The sequence below is a fragment of the Hemibagrus wyckioides genome, linkage group LG20 (assembly GCF_019097595.1).
Source record: "Hemibagrus wyckioides isolate EC202008001 linkage group LG20, SWU_Hwy_1.0, whole genome shotgun sequence".
NCBI lineage: Eukaryota > Metazoa > Chordata > Actinopteri > Siluriformes > Bagridae > Hemibagrus > Hemibagrus wyckioides.
Window position 1 is genome coordinate 10,704,838 of NC_080729.1, and position 19,886 is coordinate 10,724,723.

A 19,886-nucleotide genomic window follows, 5' to 3' on the forward strand; every position below is an offset into this window, starting at 1 on the left:
TGGACATTAGTATCTCAGTGGTAGGTTTTCTTGCCTACCATGTGGAAGACCCGGGTTCAAGGTCCCAAGCCAAGATAAAATGGGAGGGTTGCGTCAGGAAGGGCGTCCGACGTTAAAAACCTGTGCCAAGTTGTTGTGTAGACCAGTTGGTCCACTGTGGCAACCCCTCACAAAGGAGCAGCCGAAAGATAAACAACCACCACATAGTACAAGTGCTTTAACTTATAACACAACCTAACTATACACTTGTTTGATCATCCCCAAACAACCTCCACAACAGAAGCTGTTGCAAGGTCGCCCTGTGGTCACGTTCTGCAGAAGGGACATTTCTAACATTACAAATATTAACTTTACTAATTATTTAGTATCTTGGTTGTAAATGTAAATCTTAATCATATAGCAAAATTTTACCTATATATTTTCCTCTTCAAATGTAAAACAGGAGTAGAAATCTTTCTGTCTGTGGGTTCCGCTTCAGCCTCATATCTTTCAGCTGAACCATAGTCTGATACTAGGCCATCACAGACTTGAAAGAGCTTTGGCCTTTTGTTTAAGACATCCCCCATTTTTCAGTGTGAATTCCCTTTTTCAGGGCAGCCATCTTGACCATTCAACACTGGAAAAAGCATGATGTGTACAAATTACAATTATATTACATGGCCATTACTTATGCCAATTCGTAGTGTAATATAGTCACCAGGTAAATTAAAGGTCTTGATGTGTGTGCAATGCGTACAAGAAAAGAATCAAGGTTTTTATAGGCTGTCATGTGTTTAGATAAGACTGGGCCCTCCTGAATGATATCTTTTTATCTCAAATAATAACATTAATTAATTATTAAAGGTCCTTCTTCTGACTTACAAAGCCCTGAATGATCTTGCCCCAATCCTGTTGCCTAAACTCTTTCCACACAAACCACCCTATACCATAAGGACATCACTGTCTGATCTGCTTACTGTGCCCCATCCATCCTTTACAGCTTTGTTGATTGGGACAGGAACTTCTAAACCATCAGACAATCCCATTCCTTATCGAAATACTGTCTTATGATTCTTACATTCTGTTGTCCTCACTTCTTATTGTTTTTTTTTTCTATTTTCCTCATCTTTTGTTATATATGATTAAGTCTCTCTCTCTTTCTGTCCCCCTCTCTCTCTCTCCTACACACACACCCTCATCTGTCTGTCTGTAATACTTATCTTTTATATTATATAACCTAATAATCAATACCAATTTTTAATACTCAGAAAGAAATATCCTGTCTACTAAAAATGTTTTGGAAAAAAAACATTGGTAGAGAATGTCCATAATATACTAATCTTTTCTGAACAAATTTCGCAATTCAAATGTTAACATTGCCATTATAATTCCATACTTTCATTACAAAAATAAATGGTACAATATGGTACAAGACCCCTTCTTGTACTTTCAGTTGCTTAACATGTGAGACACATCTTCCTCTCAAGTGTTTTTATAGCAATATCATAATGTTACATATTTATTTAAATTATCCCTAAGTGAGGAAGAAGAAGGCGGAACAAAGTACATGAGTGTACTGATAAACTGTGTACTGCTGAGTTTTGTTCAGCTGACAAACTGTGGTTAAGAAGATTTAATCAAAATACATAAAAATAGTAAATATCATGACACATGCAAATTTGTATTACTGCTGACAAATTTTAATCTGGGAGTGATGTAGAAGTATATATAGTTTAGGGAGAGATTTACCTGTGTTTCTTAAATATATTACAAGAGTTACTAGCTATATCAATTTTGTGCTCATTATTTTTGAATGGAATATATTATAGAAACAGGTCTCTTCCTATATAGTACCAAACCTCTGGACTATTTCTTGAAAAGATGATAAACATTGTTTTCAAAGAGACACTGAACCTCAAAAATGTATCTGGCTGAAAAACGGTAGCTACTGCAAGTTAATAATGTATGATGAGCTTGTTAAGATTGAATTTACATTAATATAGACTTAGGGAAACAAATTTGTATGTCAGTTCCTGGGGAGTGGACAACTCTATACTATACTTACATCATTGAAATGTACTGCACCTCTGTGAAACATTTTATTTTTCTGCTTATTTCCAACAGCTTAGACTCAAAATCTGTTTGTCCCACATGCTGTGTTAGTGGTTTGTCCACTCCTCTCTGGTATGACTAAAATCAGCTGCCAGTTAGACTAATAACAATCCATGAAAAGAATGTCTAGATAAGGATCACTTGTATTTGGAGAACATTTGATGTCACAAATTTACAGACTGACCTGTTAAGGAATGTTTCAGTGAGGTTGTGCTTGGCAGTGGGTGAAGTCTCCTGCTGCTGGACTCCACCCTCCAGCAGCATCTGTTGGTACAGCTGCCTCTGTTGCTGCTTCTGTTCCAGGTGCTGCTGTACACGTAAGCGCTGTCTATAGTACTCCTGATACTGCTCCATTGACTCACGCAACTACAGAGTCAGACACACAGACAGCTAGATAGATTTGTAAAGCTCAAAGTCAGCAATTTTTAATTCACAATTTATATAGAGACTGATTCTCCACACATTCTGGTAATTGTCAACAGAATATCAGCTTAGAAAAAAAAAATAATCATGACACCTCCAACATCCTAACTGCTAATGCAAGTTCAAACAATATTTTCATTTGCAATAACTTTTCAATTAATGTTAAAACTCTGTTCTTTCATATTTGTTTAGAAATGGATTGTAATAGATTCTGTCTATTATATGATGTATACAATAATTATAGCATTAAAAAAGCTAGTCACTTACTCCTTTACTATTGTAGATGAACTCTTGGACACTTCTCTAACAATTACCCTTGTTGCCTGAGTACCTTTGAGTTTTGCTTAAGCTTGGTAGGATCTGAATTGGGCCATATTTTTTTTCTAGTTTGTTTTACATGGCTGCCGGACTGATCTGATCTGCCATTTTAGCTGTAAGCTCTCCTAAAGTAAGAAATATGGTACAAGCAAAATCCCACACTAAATTAAATACTAGTCCTAATTTCGATTGCTAAAAGGAGGGGGAATATGTCAATTATTCAGGTTTTAGACATTTATTTTTTAAAGAATTCTAAGGACATCTGAATAATTTAGTTCATTTTATTTCTGAAGAACAGTCACTTCAAAACGAGCAAATAGAGAAATTCACTTCAAAAGAAAAATGATCTCTTTCTAATATACTTAAATTTGTAGTTACAGTACACCCTGCAGAAACTGGTGAAGACACACACACACAATCAAGCCTATTATGTCTCCGTTTTTTGCGATAAATATTTACCATATGCTGATTTGCAATTTAAAATTAAATCAAATTAATACACCTTGAACTTGATATCTAGTTGTTATATAATTTATTAAGAGGGTTAATTGATTTACCTCATTCTTCTCTGTAGAGGTGGGTGCTAGGGCATCCTGACCTGGCGCAGAGACTGGGCGAGAGTTCTGGGAACCACTTAAGCTCATCATTTTATCTGAGGGAGTTTCAGTTCTGGAGCTGCACAAAAACAAAAAATACTCTTTTTCTCTAATTTGCTTTCTGTATTTTTCAAACATGTCTTTGTTTATGTTTATATGTACACAATTCTAAGTCAGTATTATTATCTGATCATTATTTCATTATTATATTGATCAATTTTTTAATGACGGAGTGTAGGGCCTATGGTATATATAAGGTGTACATAATTATTAGGCGGCTTCTTTAGTAAAATGGGCTTTATGCACAGGTGTGAAGATTAGATAATCAAAGTGCTTTGATATGAATACTCAGCAGGGTTGCAAAAAACATGGAGAAGAAAAGGTGCAAGTGACAAAAGGTGGAGGATGGTTACTGCTTTGAGCTGGTATCATTAATGATGAGCTAGCTGGTCCACTGGGCTGAAGATGAACTGAAAATCAACTCCCAAACCTACTGGCAGTTTCTGGAAGTCACTTTCTTCAAGCAGTGGTACAGAAAGAAGTCACTAGCATTTAAGCATGCCATGATCTTTATGCAGGACAATACTCATCATATACATCAAGGTAAGCCACTGCTTGGCTAGCCTCTAAGGTGTCTAAGATGACAGAATGATAACCTGGATCCCTTCCTCACCTGACTTAAATTCTACTGAGACCATCTGGGCTATATTGAAGAGTAAAATTTACAGTGACTTACAGACAAATCACTTCTTTTAACAGCATTTAGGCCCTGAATTAAAATTGATTAGGTCATCATGTAAAGAAACTGACAGATACAATTGATGGAAGGCTCATGGCAGTTGTTGAAAAGAAGTGTGGCTATATTCAACGCTGAATACTTTTGAAGGGCCAAAATTGTTATTTGTTAAGTAATTCTTTATAGAATTTAATTCTATAATTCTCCTAATAATTGTGCAAGCTAAAAAAGTCAAATCTCATTTCCCTTTTAAAAATACCATTTGCCTAATAACATGTGAACATACTTTTTTTTTTTTTACTTTTTCTATCAAATAAAAAAAAAACAGAAATATCCAAATATTTGTTTTAATAGTTATCTTATACACTTTCCTTTTCATACCATTTTGAAATCATGCATGTTTCCTACTTAAAATGTAGTTCTCGATGTTCTAAAGCTAGGCCATATGCAGAACTGTTGGCAGAGAATTTTTTAATGCAGCTACAGTTCCTATCGAGGCAAGAAGAGCTTGCTTCCTTGACCAAAATTCTTCATGACCATCGTGGAAATGCTAGTGGGGTCTTGCTAGTATTTTATTTTTTACTGCAATTCTTGAACTCCTTTGGACACTCTTTCTATGAAATGGGGCTGTCAGAGCAAATTCATCAGTTAAGTTGCTCATTGTATTTTCATATTTACATATTCAAAATGGTGAAAAATCTTAACTCACTTGAGCCCTTGTTATATTATTAGTCACCTAATATACGTTATTGGAAAACATGCTTCCTTTGGTTATATAAATGTTGTGTGAGCTGCAGGGATCTGGAAAAACTCATGTCATGTAGACATACTTCATTAATGTTTTTCAAATCAATAATTTCCTTAGTACACATAAAATATGAAATAAGTGTCCTAAAAAATCCAATATATCTAGGTTTCTATTTTCAAAAGACCCTTACTGCTTTACTATTTTTTGTAACTTAATCTTGAACTGTGAGATTTGGCTTATAGTTAGCTTATAGTTATTTAATTTTTATAGGACATTATGTTGTACACAATGCATATACATACACTTTACACTTTAGTAGGAACACCTGTACACTTGCACATTCATTCAGTTATCTAATTATGTAAGAGATCGCTGGAGAAATCTATAGTTACAGGAAGTCTATAGTAACTTAAACAAGCACTCTATCTAACTATGGTGAGCAGAAAATCATCCCAGAACACACAGCACAGTAAACCTTGAGTTGGTTGGGCTACTACAGAAGACCACCACTTTGGGTTCCACTCCTGTGATCCAGAAACCCACAGAACTGTTGCCCACTTAATGTTTTTTGTTTTTCGCACCGTCCTGTGTAAACTCTAGAGACTGTTGTGTGTGATATTCCCAGGAGATCAGCAATGTCTGAAACACTCAAACCAGTCTATTTGGTACCAACATCCATGCTGCATTCAAAGCCACAGAGAACACACTTCTTCATTCTGATGAATAATGACTCATGTTTGGCTAATCAGATAACTGCATGAATTTGTAAGGGTTCAAGGGTGTTCCTAATAAAGTGGAAGGTGAGTATATTTTTAGTGAGATGGGATTCAGGCTATACATAGTATGGGGGTTAAACAAATCTGTGTTCCAGTAATTCCTCACAATATTACTATCAGTATTGTGCTTATCTATAAGGTTACTAAACTGCATAAACAGAACATCACCTCTCAGGTGACTCCTCAAAGATGCTTTGGCATTGTGACTCCTCCATCATCAGACTCCGGCTCAGGTTCTGCCCCCCAGGGTATTGGAAGTTGGCGAATGAATGTGACATGGGTGATGCTTTCCCCACCTCACTGGCTCGGGTCCCTCCTCTCCTCTCAAGGCCAGACAGGCCATAGGCAAGACCATCCAGTACTGGGTTGAGTGAGCGTGACATGTAGGTGTCAGCTGACTGTGGGCGGCGCAAAGGAGAGGCAGGGCATGGTGAGAGTTTGCTGACAAGTGGTGTGAGCAGGTCAGCATGGGCTGCTCTTACTGGTTTAACCACCCGGTCCACATGCACATTGAGCACTTTTTGCTCAAAGGCACAAGAGAAGACGTTTGGTGCCAGGTTCCGAAGCCATGACAGAAGACTCAAGTCAGGCTCATCACAGCCATTGCCACAGAGCACATCAATGCCTAGCAGCACCTCAGCCTCACTGATCTCCTCGCCTGTGGCCTTGCTCTGGCAGAACTCAACACAACACTCATACAGCACACCCTTGACCAGCAGCTGAAACAGGCGATCTGCACCAGCCCGGAAACCTGCCTCACTCAACTTGCGGTCAGCGGGAATGAACTCAGCCACCATGGTACATGCCTCCTCAAAGCAGCGTACACGTGCTGTGCTTGGGTTCCAATCCCTAAATTCAGCATGGTTTGTAAGACGAGGGAGGGTGAGCAGAAGGCAGAGTTTGCTGTAGTCCTCTTTGGAGGGACAGAACTCTTCCAAAGCATGAAGGCATTTTACAGCTTCCTGCATGGTGAGTTCCAGCTGAAAGATGACAAAGTAAAGAGTAAATTCTATGACAATTATGTGAATACAAAACAAATGGACCGTTTACAGAAAACGAATACGGCACATGCCACAATGAATCAGCGGTACTCACATGCTGTGGCTCATCCTCAGCTGACATGGCATTATTTACACAGAGCGCTTCCAGAAACTTCTGTTTAAGTACAATGTAGCGAAATCTGCTGGCAAAATGTCATTAAGAAATACAGATCAAAGAGTCTATTTTCATGATAATAATGCAAGCATAAGACATAAAATGGTGAGCATGGAAGAAATATGCTTTCACAAAACAAAAGAAGACAGCTGGAATTTAATTTAAGTACATACACTGCATGTCAGGAAATCATTACCCACTGGATAACATTTGCAGAAACCTGAGGAGAGATAGAGACAATGCCTCACCTTTTCCTGTCAAACTTCTCCATACACTCCAGAGGCTGAATAAACTGCAGCACCTCATCCCACTGTCCATCTAGAATAAGCTGCCTGAGAGAGGGTCAGAGAGTAAAGCTGGTGTTTATATTTATACTTGCTGCTTAAAAAAAAATAAAATAAAATTTATTTTTTGGTGTATTGTATAATGCAATGAGCCCTAGTGCTGCAGAGCACTATCATTTTTTTTTGTTGGATATGGTTTGCCAACTAATTATTATATGCTGAGTTTAGATATCCATTTGCTGACTGGTTAAGATGGCATGTCATCATAATAAAAACAAAGGTAATAAATTACTCCAGTTGGAGATAGTGAGACAAGCAGTGGTGAGTAATATATCTCTTGTAACTGGTCAAAGGTTATGAGCAAGTTGCCTTTGAATAGGTGTTCCAAACTGGAAAAATAAGCTATTTAATTTAATTTTGAAAATCTACTGCTTTCAAGTCCTCCTCAGAAGTTCAGAGGTGGTGATTGGGGTATAATCGCCTGGTTTTGGTGGGGAAGATATTGATGGCATGAGAAAACTTTTTATTTGTAAAGTATTAGTCATATTGAAGTTAAATGAAACACTGAAAAATGCAATTTAATTCAATTCAATTTATTTTGTATAGCGCCTTTTACAATGAACATTGTCTCAAAGCAGCTTTACAAAAGAAGAGAAACCAAGAAAGGGGAGGGGAAAAATGAAAATAAAAAATAAAAAAATAACTAAATAACTAGAAATGAGAATAAATTATTAAATTTAATTATTGAACTATTTTATGCCTAATGAGCAAGCCGATTTAGCGATGGTGGCAAGGAAAAACTCCCTGGGATGGTATGAGGAAGAAACCTTGAGAGGAACCAGGCTCAAATCTTACCTACTATTGTAGGCATTACATTCATACTAGAAGCTGCCTTGAACTTTTGTTATGGACATGCTCTTGACTCTGAGGCTCATACAAATATACATGCAGCCAAGTGACAACTGCAACAGTATAGTGGTGTTCACCTCATAATTATTATTTCCAACAGGACTTCCAAAGGCAGCAACAGAGTTGTGCCACAGTGACAAAAGAAAAAGTAATTATCATTGAGGACTGGTTTAGAATATACACTGCACTACACACAGCACACTGGACACAGGATCATAGCCAGTCAGAGATTATATAAAAATGTGACAGTATATTAAATGCGCACAGTATCAGACCTACAAAATAGGCAGTAACTCTAACCACCAACTATTCAGAGCTCCAGAACTGACACTGAAACTCAACACTCCACATATAACACTGATTTGTTTACTCAGGAGTCTCCAGAGAGTTTATATATATATATATATATATATATATATATATATATATATATATATATATATATATATATATATATATATGTGTGTGTGTGTGTGTGTGTGTGTGTGTGTGTGTGTGTGTGTGTGTCAGGCTTAACCTGAGGAAGAGCATATCATCTGAGTAGAGGCCATTGATTACTCCACTCTCCTTCTCCAGGGCCAGCATGCTGATGTGCAGCTTCCGTGAGTTCAAGAAGTCCAGAATCACCTTAATGATCTCGACCTCCTTTATGTTAATGGTCTCCTCAGCTGTCATGGTGGCAGATTTCTGTGAAGATAGAGAAAGCATAATGGGGAAAAAACAGGTGGTGTGAACATTAATGACTCATACTGCTCTCTAGAATTTATATGTTCACTGTCAACAAACTCTGTGCATTGCTTTACAGTAACTGCTAGTCAGAATGTTATTTCTGCAGGCTTTTTTAAAAAGATATTTGGAGTTTATGTAAAATGGATATAAAAAGTCTACACACCCCTGTAAAAATTGAAGGTTTTGTTTTTGATGGAGATACCATGATGTCATATCTTTTTCCACCTTGGAATATCTGCAGGAATATCTGGCAAGTAATCTCTTGTATTTTCCAAATGGCTGGACTATGGAGTAAGATAGCTAGATGAAGCCCTTTTTCATAGAAAAAAAAATTCCAAGCCCACCTACATCACCCCAAAACATGTGGCAAAATGTGGCATGGTCTAATGAGACCGTGAAAGAAATTGATAAACACTGCAATTTATTTGGAAAATATAACTGATAATGCAAAAGATTTTTTTCTTATTTAAGGATAGTGGTCACGTGAAGTCATTAATTATCACATAGTTGTTTGACTTTTTTTAAAACCTAATGATTACTGAAATCACTCAACCAACCCTCATCAACAGTTTACATAGCCTTGAATGTTTAATGGCAATTAAAGGGACGTTTCCACACCTGTGACTCATTGTAATTGTAATTAGTGTCTGTGCATAAATAGTCAATGAGTTGCTCAGCTCATGAGGTGATGCACTGACTTGGCTGGATACTGCACCATGGGGAAGACAAAAGAACTGCCAATGGACCTGTGTAATAAGGTAGTTGAAGTTTATAAAGCAGGAAAAGGATATGAAAAGATCTCTCAACACTTGAAAATGCCAGTCAGTACTGTTCAAACTAATAAAAAGGTAGCAAACAAGAGGTTCTGTTGATACTAAGCCACGGTCAACCAAAGATTTCACCCACTACTGCCAGAAGAATTGTTCAGGACACAAAGAAAAACCCACAAACAACTTTGAGAGAAATATAGGCAGCTCTGGAAAAAAGTGCTGGTGTGGGGTAAGGAGGTACGTACTTGAACACAAAAGACCTGCATGGTCGAGTTGCCAGGAGAAAGCTGTTACTGTGCCCATGCCACAAAAAGGTCCGCTTTCAGAACACCAGACAGCATTTAGACAAGCATCACAGTTACTTGGAGTGACGAGACCAAAATTGAACTTTATAGTCGCAACCATAAATGCTATGTTTGGAGAGGAGTCAACAAGGCCTACGGTGAAAAGTACACCATCCCCACTGTAAAGCATGGTGAAGGATCTCTAATGTTTTGAGGCCTGTGTGCGCTCCAGTGGCTCAGGGAAGTTAGTCAAAATTGATGGCAAGATGAATTCAGCATGTTATCAGAAAATACTGGCAGACAATTTGCATTCTACCGCACAAAAGCTGCACATGGGACGCTCCTGGATGTTTCAACATGACAATGATCCAAAGCACAAGGCCAAGTTGACTCTCCAATGGCTACAGCAAAAAAGGTGAAGGTTCTGGAGTGGTCATCACAGTCTCCTGACCTCAGTATCATTAAGACATTTTGGGGAGATCTCAAAAGTGCAGTTTGTGCAAGACAACCAAAAACATTTACAGGAACTGGAGGCATTTTGCCAAGAAGAATGGGGAGCTATACCACCTGAGAGAATTAAGAACCTCATGCACAATTATTACAAAAGACTGCATGCCATCATTGAGGCTAAAGGGGACAATACAGGATATTACGAACTAAAGCTATGCAAACTTTTGAACAGGGATTATTTCCTCATTTTCCTTATTGTCCTGTTTTGTTTGCTGATTGTGCCATTCTGTTATACCTTACATATGAACTTGACTCCTATAAGAAATTTAAAAAAAAAAAAATTGCCTTCTAACTCATGTTTTCTTTAATAAATGGTACACATCTTGCAAATTCTCCCAAGGCATGCAAACCTTTAAGCACAACTGTGTATAAATGTGTTGCACAAGACAGATTATTGCCCAGTGAACAATGATAAGAAGCTGGCACTGGGGCTCTAGTTAAGAAAGAGGGAATCATGGTTCGCACCAAAAACCAAACTATTTTGGCACAAAGCCTGTAGACCTCTGTTAGATAGCCAAAAATTTCCCCTTCCAGCACAATAACACAAAGCAAAAGCTGGAGTAATTAAAAAATGGCCTGAGAAGAAGTCAACATTTTGGAATAGCCTAGCCAAAGCCCAGCTATAGTCATATCATAAAAACTTGTGGAATGACTTGAACAGAGACGTGCACAGGAGATCCTCTCACAATGTGATAGATCTGGAGCATTTTTGCAAGAAAGAGAAGAATAAACTTGCCACATAAAAATGTGCTAAGCTGGCAGAATCTTACTCAAAAAAGACAAAGTATTATTAAAGTTCACATTAATGGTTACTGAAAATTTTTCTCTTAAAACAGTCCTATTTGTTTTTCATTTGAATTTTGTTGGTTGTTATATCATATTAAAGGTATAAAAAGAAAGCCAAAAAAATCAAACATGTACAGTCTCATTTCTAAACCATTGTGAGCTGGCTGTGATTGTGTATGTGCTATGAAGATATACAGGTAATCCAGGTGATCCACTGGAGAAGGAGATGTGCCATATGCATGTGTCTTTGTGTGTGAGTTTCTCACGCTAAACAGCAGTCTTGCTCCTCTCCTCTGCAGGGAACCAAATTTACTCACAGCTGTTTATCATAGGGTAGAGGGTACAGACTATTGCTGTCTGTCCTATTGTAGCTCATTAAATATTCCACATACAAAGCGATGTAGTTGGAAACTACATAGGGCCTGTGTGACTGCTTTCCAGCCAATCTGTTTCATTCCAGCCAACCAGAAGCTGCACCTTATTCCACTTGTTTAATCACTTCATCGTGGCCCAAAATCTGGGATGGCTCTTGCATGGTTGTAATATCGGTTTGCAGCCACACCAGCCCTTTGTGGTTAAGTTTATGAATAGGTTCACAGTTCTCAATTTCAGTTGGATTTTGTGCATTAGAAAACAGTGTACATGTTTTATGTAATTGGTCAGAGTAGAAAGGGTAAAAAAAAAAACACTGAACACCTTTCAATTACACTTCGCATTGGTTGCTTGTGCGTTTGTGAATGACATAAAAGCCATGGATAAAGCTTTAATAAGCTTTAATCTCTAGTAGTTATAAATAAGTACTAGATATTGCACTAATCTGACACCAATACTTGTATTAAGTTAATACCAGTACCATATTGGAAAAGAAAAAGTGGTATGGTGCTAGATCTAATCAATATTAGTCATTAGCAGTGTATTAACATCAAAACAAAGGATAACTAGGAAAATAATTATTTTTAATAAAAACAAACACAGAAGCTGAAATGTCAGTAGAATCATTTGCAAAGCTGTGCAGATGATGGTTTTATAAGCTACCCAGTACCACCTCTGGCGCGCATCAACATCTGTATAATAATCAACACCACCAGAACAGCAGTGTGGGGAAAATGTCGAGGAACCGGTCCATATCATTTTTACACAAAAGAAAGCAACCAGTTTATGTGTCTTTGCTCAGTCGGAGGTGGGCTGCTTGTCCCACCCAGCTCTGCTTACTCATCCTTTCTCAGAGCACAGCTAAGCGACATTTCATCATGGAGGCCGGAAATAACAGCTATTGACATATAACCAAATCCATTGGAGCAGATTTAGAACAATGAGTCAAAAGCAGCTAACAGGCTAAACCCGGAGGAACTAAAGCACTGCAAGAAAGCCTCGCCTATGTGAATCCGCATACTACAGCACTGTGTGACATGACAAAACAGTACGCCACCTGCTGTAGTATTATGAAAGACATGCGGTAGCGTACTATCTTGCCATACTGTTTAGTGCGGTAGTATGCGGTTTTGGACGGAGACTAATAAAGCCGAGGAGTAACGGCACTCAACGGATATTTAAAGCTTACCTGATAAAGTCTACATATACGCAAACTGCAGACGGTATCTTTTGTTTCTTACGGCTGTCACACAATAATCCACTTGAGTATTTAATCTGAGGGGTTAATAAGGGCGATGGTTTATCTCTCTTGTTGTTTCGCCGTCTCGGTGCCGTTACCTCCCGAGCGCTGGTTGTCAGGCGAACGCTTCCTCGGTGTTGTCCACCAATCAGATGCACGTATGCTGGGAACATCTGTTTCGGCGATTCTGATTGGTCAGATTGCAGAACGCTTGATAAATCTTGGAAATCCTATAATAGCTACTGCCCAAAATTCCCACGGTAGGATTGTTGAAAAACTAACCTTTACGATTAGGCGTTTCCTAATGAAAGTTTATCCAAAACAGTAGGCAAACATTAGAGAAAAAAAAACATTGTCCATGAAACTAGCGCAGGATGTTGCAGTGTTGTTTTGCGCCGATGTGCTTTGCTTCTACCCCAGGACAGGGGTGTGGCCACAGAAGGGGGCACTGGGTGACATTCATGTCCTGAAATAAACCTTCAACCCCTACCCTGACCCAAAATCACATCACTGAGAGGTCTGTTATTTATAAGCTAATAATATATAAGATATAATAAGATATAAGCTTAATAAATCACACTTTGCATACTGCTTTTTGTAACTTTGCAAATGATTTATTTTAGCACCAAGGAAGAACCAACCCATCATATGGCAGCAATACAGTGTATACACTCATGCATATCTTCTTCTTCCTTCGGCTTTTCCCTTCAGGGGTCACCACAGCAAATCATCTCTCTCCACCTATCTTCTGCATCCTCAACACTTGCACCCACTAGCTTCATATCCTCATTTATTACATCCATATACCTCCTATTTGGCCTTCCCCTTTGCCTCCTGCCTGGCAGCTCCATGTCCAACATTCTCCTACCAATATACTCACTCTCCCTCCTCTGAACATGTCCAAACCATCTTAGTCTGTCCTCCTTAACTTTGTCCCCCAAACGTGCAACATGAGCTGTCCCTCTGATGTACTCGTTTCCAACATGAGCTGTCCCTCTGATGTACTCGTTTCCAAAATGAGCTGTCCCTCTGATGTACTTGTTATATACACTCATGCATATACAGATTAAAAACTTCAGGTAATGTTCCCTTCAAAAATTTCAGTGGAGAAAAATGTGACCCCAGTGACTTTAACTATGGCATTGTTGTTGACGCCAGACAGACTGCTTTGAGTATGTCAGAGTATACAGTGGCTGAGATCCTTTGATGTTCAAACACTACAGTCTCTAGAGTTTAGACAGAATTGTGCAACAAAGAAAGAAACTCTTCAAGCCAACAAGGATACAATAATTACACTTTACTACTAACCCAAGCAGAAAATCATCTCAGAAAAGAAAAAAACATCAAATCAAATCTTGAGTTGGATGGACAAAAAAACAAAAGACCACAGTGGGTTCCTCTCCTGTCAGTCAAGAACAGGAATCTGAGGCTACCGCGAACACATCTCAGAACCTGGAGAATTGAAGACTCAAAAAGAGATGAGGCATTTTCCCCCTAATCTTCCACGTTCCAGTTTGGGTGAGCCTGTTACCATGAAAGTCCCAGATTGCTGTTCTTGCCTACAGAAGAGGAACTCCGTGTGGTCACCTGCTGTTGTAGGTCTGTTGGTGGCCTCCCTGGTTAGCCACATTTCCAGATTTAAAAGTGTGTGCAACCAGATTATTGTAACTGTTTTTTTTCCCCCCTATTTTCCCTAAAATGCTTCTGATGTATGTTGTAATTTCACATTGAGGGTGGAAAAAGTTGACAATTTATCTTGGTTTTAGTTTTTTACACCATAAAAACTTGCCATGTTGATAAAGTTATGATAAAATTCCTCCCAATTAATTTGGGTGCACTTCTGAATTCATTCTGCTGCTATCGTCATGAAAAGATTGATGAGCCTGTTCTTGAAGAAGCCATCATGGTTTACAGATGAGCTTGTATGTTTTAGATCAAGAGCAGATTCCTCCACACTTTAGCCTTTCTATCAGTTTGGTAAAGGTTAATCTTGGTTCAATTTTTCCTTCTTCTAATAAATCAACTTCATGATCTGACTGTTTGCTTGCTGCCCAACATATCCCATCCCTTGACGGGTACCCAAGATAATCAAAGTTATTTACTTCACCTGTCAGTGACTTTAAAGTTATGGATGATTGGTATATATTAGTATTTGCAGAAGGATCAGACTTTGACTGGCCAAATAATGATGGCTAGATGACTGGGTCAGAGCATCTTCAAAATGGCAGGTCTTGTGGGTGTTGCATTTGTTCAAGAAACTACAGCTGGTGAACAGGAGACAGAGTCATAGATACCCTAGGTTCATTGATGCACATGGGGAGCCTGTTTGGTCCTACATATGAGCTACTGTAGCAAATTGCTGAAAACGTTGCTGGCTATGATAGAAAGGTGTTAGAAGATGTATTCCATTGGATGGCTTGAGAAACAGGACAAAGAGTTCAAGGTGCTGACTTGGCCTCCAAATTCCCTAGGTTCCAATCAAGTGTCTGTGGGATGTGCAGGAAAAACAAGTCAACCCAACATGGACAACCCATCTCATAGGACTTAAAGGATCTGTTTTGAATGTCTTGGTGCCGGATACCACAGCACATCTTCAGAAGTCTTGTGGAGTCCATGCCTTGGCAGACACCCACACACCCACAAATATATTCTTGTGTTTAAATATAAACACAAGAATAATACAACAATAATAGCACCACAAATATAATATTTGGATGAAAATCTGTATTGTGCAGCGATACAGGATTATTGGCGTTCCAATAGAGAACACAAACAGAAAACACAGACAATAAGTACACGCACAACAGTGAGGAATGAAGGAACAGGAAAAGTGAATATTCAGCTGTTACATAGACAATGACTGAAACTATACTAAACTGTGTATCAAAATAATATTCCACAATAGGTACAGACCAGAGCCGACATTCTATCTAAAATAGTATTTAGAATAGTAGAATATAGGTTTTTCATGCTGTTAAAGTGTCTTTCTCAATATGCATCCTTATTTGACTTCATCCACTGCCGTGGTTTAACTTAAATGCAAACAACTTTTCCAATAAGAATTTAAGTATGAGAACATTAAAAATACTTAACAGCTATAATAGCAGAGTCCCCCCCAAATATTGAGGATTAATTTAATATAAAGAAAGAATTTCAATGCAATATAAAGATGCAACTTTCAACTTGGTAGGGAACTGGGTATTCAAGTACCCAGTTAAACAACCAATAGCTCACTAGAAGCTGTTAACATTAAGCATCAAGCACCTTCTACGCATAGTGAAGTGGTTTTGTTCTCCGTGTCAGTGCAAGCTTGTTTGGAATTGGCAAAAAGATTCTTCCCAGAAATACAAGTCAATGCAATCATGTATTGAGAAACACTCATAGATAAACTGTGGCTTTGCTCCTTGGCAACAATAACCCATAATACCTTTCAAAGTTAAAGCACTTCCTAGTTAATATGAAAAATATCAGTAATATCCAATGGCTTTAAAAATATGCTTAATATGCAAAACTATAATATGTACAGCTCTGATAAATTTGATGGATGATTTCTTCTGCTAGAGAAAAATAAATACATTGTTCAGATCTTTTGAACCTGAAGATAGAAAAAAAAGCAATGCTTGATACAAAGCTTGTAAAAATGCAACAGCTCTTGGGAAAGCACTTCATACTTAAGTTATTTAGACTTGCTTAAACTTATATCTATATCGGCAGCATTGGTATGGACGCGTGATCATACTATATTCTGTAATTATTTTGATTTTACTAGTAACTTGTCAACATAAAGTACTCAAGCTGTCTTAAAAGAAATGTTACCAGTATGTTTTTACCTGAACATATTACATGAACTGAGAATGTTACATTTAAGAGATCGTTACACAGTCATTACATGAATGATATGTTATGGTTTAGCAGCTTAAAATCCGTGCTGATTTCCATAAAATCACAAAAGGCCTCACAATGATGTGTACAAGCCAAATAATATACACAGTCAGATCAAAATAAAGGCCATTATATACAAACACACTACTCATACCTGGTAGAAGCTATTTTGCACCAACTTTAAGATAATTACCAAAATATAAATAAATTCAGACAGAGAATTCAGAGATTCAGGTGCTTAGGTTCCAGTAAACAAAATGACACTTCATAAATGTCACTATCTTTAAACGGTAATTGTAACATCCCTCTGTGTCTCTTTATGATAATACACCAATACACACGCTCAGCCAAGTTTAGTGTTAGCAAGAATAAATGTAAAAACTAGTAAAAAGCAATGGTGTTTAACCTGTGGCTTTGGCACGCACACACGTCACATGCAAACAAGCTATATTGTGTTCACTCTCAGTTCATCTTAAAGTGATGTTGGCTACATGACAAACAAGTCCTGCACAACCTCAATATCTACATTCAAGTTGAGTGTAACATGTATGTAGTGAAATGTCATTCCTTTCACTCTCAGAAGAAAAAGATAAACAGTGATAATGTGAAGTCTCTGAAATCCTAGCTTGAACTCCAATGAGGTGTGTAGTGCAAGATGCCTTGTGTTCCACCTTCTTTACTTAAGCAGTTTTTTGGGTGTGCTCTGCTTCTTAGTCTGCCAGAGGTGATTGTAGATAGTAATGGCATCAACACTGGCTGACATGGTCTTGGCTGGGATGTGGCAGAACTGCTTCTTATCCGAGCTGTACTTGTACAGGTTCTCTATCATCTTGGGCATGATGGCCTTGGGGCCGATGCCTGTCAACTTGCTGATCTCCGCTGTCTCTGGGCAGTATGTGTAGAGTGATCGGAACTGGCAACCCGAATCTCGGAACAGGATAAGGAAGTTGTTAGACTCTGTCTTCTCCATTTCCTGTGAAAATAGGGAAAATAATTCTAAAACAGCAATTCTAGAGATACAGTCTAGTTATAACTAGTTATGACACCATGCTCATGACACCCCCTCTAACAGAAGAAAAAATTTATAGATTTGTAGACTCAGATCTAGAGTCAGTACACTTGGTAAAGGTGGAGAAATTGACCCCAGATGAGAATCTACTCACATAGCCTCCTAGTACTGCACCTATGGGCAATTTAGTGTAACCAATCTGCCTACATGCCAGGGAGAACATGCAAAAATTAGTGCTTAGGACTGAGCCCAGGTGTGAGGCAGTAATGCCCTCAATTTACCACCATCATGTCCTTTATTTATCTAATAGTTTTTAAGTGTATAATATTTACATATTTATATTTCATGCATTTCTATTCGTTCATTCCTTACCTCTAGGATCTTGTTCTTTTGTCCCTCGTTGACTTTTCCTGCCAAGCAGCAATGGGCCAATGCATTCTGGATGATGTACTTGTTAGACTTGGCACTGGGCTCCTTGTAAAGCTTTGGCCCTTTTGAAGAAGAGATTAAGTATTCAACACAGTATACCTTTAACCTCATGTGCCCCAACCCCATATATTGAGACTCCCACCACCTGAATCACCACTGCATTGATTAATAGTTTTTATTACAGACTTCTCACTAAGCAGTAGTGGACTATATCTAGGTTGTGCTTATGTACCAGCATCAAAGTGATTGTCTTTTGTTTTATAGCATTCATATTATTGATTTTAATATTCACATAAAAATAAGAGCCTTCTAGAAACAATTACACATGGACAGCAGGGTTTCCCAAGTTGCTTAAGTAATAAGAATAAATATATTTTAAGGGTTTTAGTTAATTTATAGTAAGATAATATAATGTTAATGGATGAGTGGTAGTGTTCTGAATTGAAAGCCATTATGATAAACAAGGAATTGACCAAAGAAAAATAGATATACCAAATGCTGTTTATGTATGTGACAAATAAAATTTTAAATTTGCTACATGCACGAATATTAAATTAGCATTAAAACCTAATAAAACTACATAGCCTTCTTTAACTATTAGTTGTGTTTCACTGTGTACCTGTGTATTCTGTGTTAGATGCTGCTGACGATGTTGTTGATTCGTTTTCCCAGTTCTCCCCATTCCGATTTACTGCTGGACAGGGTGACAGCTGACCTTCTGTGATTTCTGGTCTGTGGATAAACACACACAATACTAAGTAAAGCATTATTTAATTAGAAAACAAAACCTGAGTGGCTACAGTGATTTGTATATAAAAATAATACAGTTTTAACCAAAGTTAAAAGAATGACAGGGAGAACAAAAGCATGACAAAGGCTGAGGCAAGTTAGGTTAGCATGGTGAATAAGCAGGCTAATAACCTGCAAAAAACATTTTCTCTTGAAGAATGGGCAAATTTAAACACAGCATGAATGATATGATAGAAAAGCAGGTAGTATACCAAGCATGATCCAGCATTAACAGCATTCCAGTTTATTATGACTTTATAGCCTCCTGAGATCCAAGGTAAAACCAAGATCATCCTGAAACTGGTCAGGCAAGTAAAATACAGGATGGTGTGGTCATCCTGTAGTTAAGTATTTATCTCCTATCAGTGTGGAAAATAAAATGCATTAAGATAATCGTTGTATCTGCTCTAAAGGGCATTTATAAATTGGCTATTAGTTTAACTCACAAACATTTAAATTGTTCTCAGACCATATTACACAATTACAGACATCTAAATTGACAGGCAACTATAATATTTTTTCAAAGAATCTTTTCTATTTCCATAAAATGAGCATAGAAGCCAGGTTTATAGACATAAATTTTCTTTAACCTTTTTAACCTGAAAACTGGGGTATTGTTACAGACCAGGTAGTGCAGAATGTCCAATTTAGTGTATAGCAGGACTTAACTGGGTAACTCAAATTGGTAAACAGAGAGATGCAAAAACATAATGTGCATTACAGAGGACACAAATAAATAGGCAGGATCTCAGGAGGCTAATAATAGTTGTCCTGTATGCAAATATTGTCTACTGGAATTATACATAAATATGGACAATATGGCTAAAATATGACAATTAGTGCAAAAAAGTGTAAATAACTCTTAAGATTAAATTAAAACTAATATCAAAGTCTTTTCTTTGTTTAAAATGATCAGAAGATATGATCTGATCTATAGGAACTGACCTGGCCTTTGCCCCTTTTGATGAGCTCAAAAAGAAACACAGATTGCCTGGAGAAAATTTGCTGCGCCTGGGACAGCATGGGGAGGAATAGAAATAGCAGGGATGA

At 37.8% G+C, this 19,886-nt stretch overlaps 2 protein-coding genes across 5 annotated transcripts in view; both read right to left on the reverse strand.

The window, feature by feature from the left end:
* The window catches only part of wdr47a (WD repeat domain 47a), a 28,694-nt gene extending 15,626 nt beyond the window's left edge, over positions 1 to 13,068 (reverse strand). Inside the window, exons 1-7 of one of the 2 annotated variants that reach the window (XM_058418776.1) lie at positions 12,677 to 13,068; positions 8,554 to 8,723; positions 7,092 to 7,175; positions 6,784 to 6,871; positions 5,857 to 6,668; positions 3,390 to 3,507; positions 2,276 to 2,457 (exon numbers count right to left, since the gene is read on the reverse strand). In XM_058418776.1, the coding sequence (XP_058274759.1) occupies positions 2,276 to 2,457; positions 3,390 to 3,507; positions 5,857 to 6,668; positions 6,784 to 6,871; positions 7,092 to 7,175; positions 8,554 to 8,711 (1,442 nt within the window). In that variant the 5' untranslated portion in view covers positions 8,712 to 8,723; positions 12,677 to 13,068. The remainder of the gene's footprint in view (positions 1 to 2,275; positions 2,458 to 3,389; positions 3,508 to 5,856; positions 6,669 to 6,783; positions 6,872 to 7,091; positions 7,176 to 8,553; positions 8,724 to 12,676) is intronic. The other variant, XM_058418777.1, reaches the window with a different exon arrangement.
* Positions 13,069 to 15,431: 2,363 nt separating this feature from the next.
* Positions 15,432 to 19,886, reverse strand: part of camsap2b (calmodulin regulated spectrin-associated protein family, member 2b) — a 46,256-nt gene continuing 41,801 nt past the window's right edge. For 2 of the 3 annotated variants that reach the window (XM_058418773.1, XM_058418775.1), the window contains 4 exons: positions 19,782 to 19,847; positions 18,667 to 18,779; positions 17,991 to 18,109; positions 15,432 to 17,582 (listed from right to left, as the gene is read on the reverse strand). In XM_058418773.1, coding sequence (XP_058274756.1) covers positions 17,286 to 17,582; positions 17,991 to 18,109; positions 18,667 to 18,779; positions 19,782 to 19,847 — 595 coding nt within the window. In that variant the 3' untranslated portion in view covers positions 15,432 to 17,285. The remainder of the gene's footprint in view (positions 17,583 to 17,990; positions 18,110 to 18,666; positions 18,780 to 19,781; positions 19,848 to 19,886) is intronic. The other variant, XM_058418774.1, reaches the window with a different exon arrangement.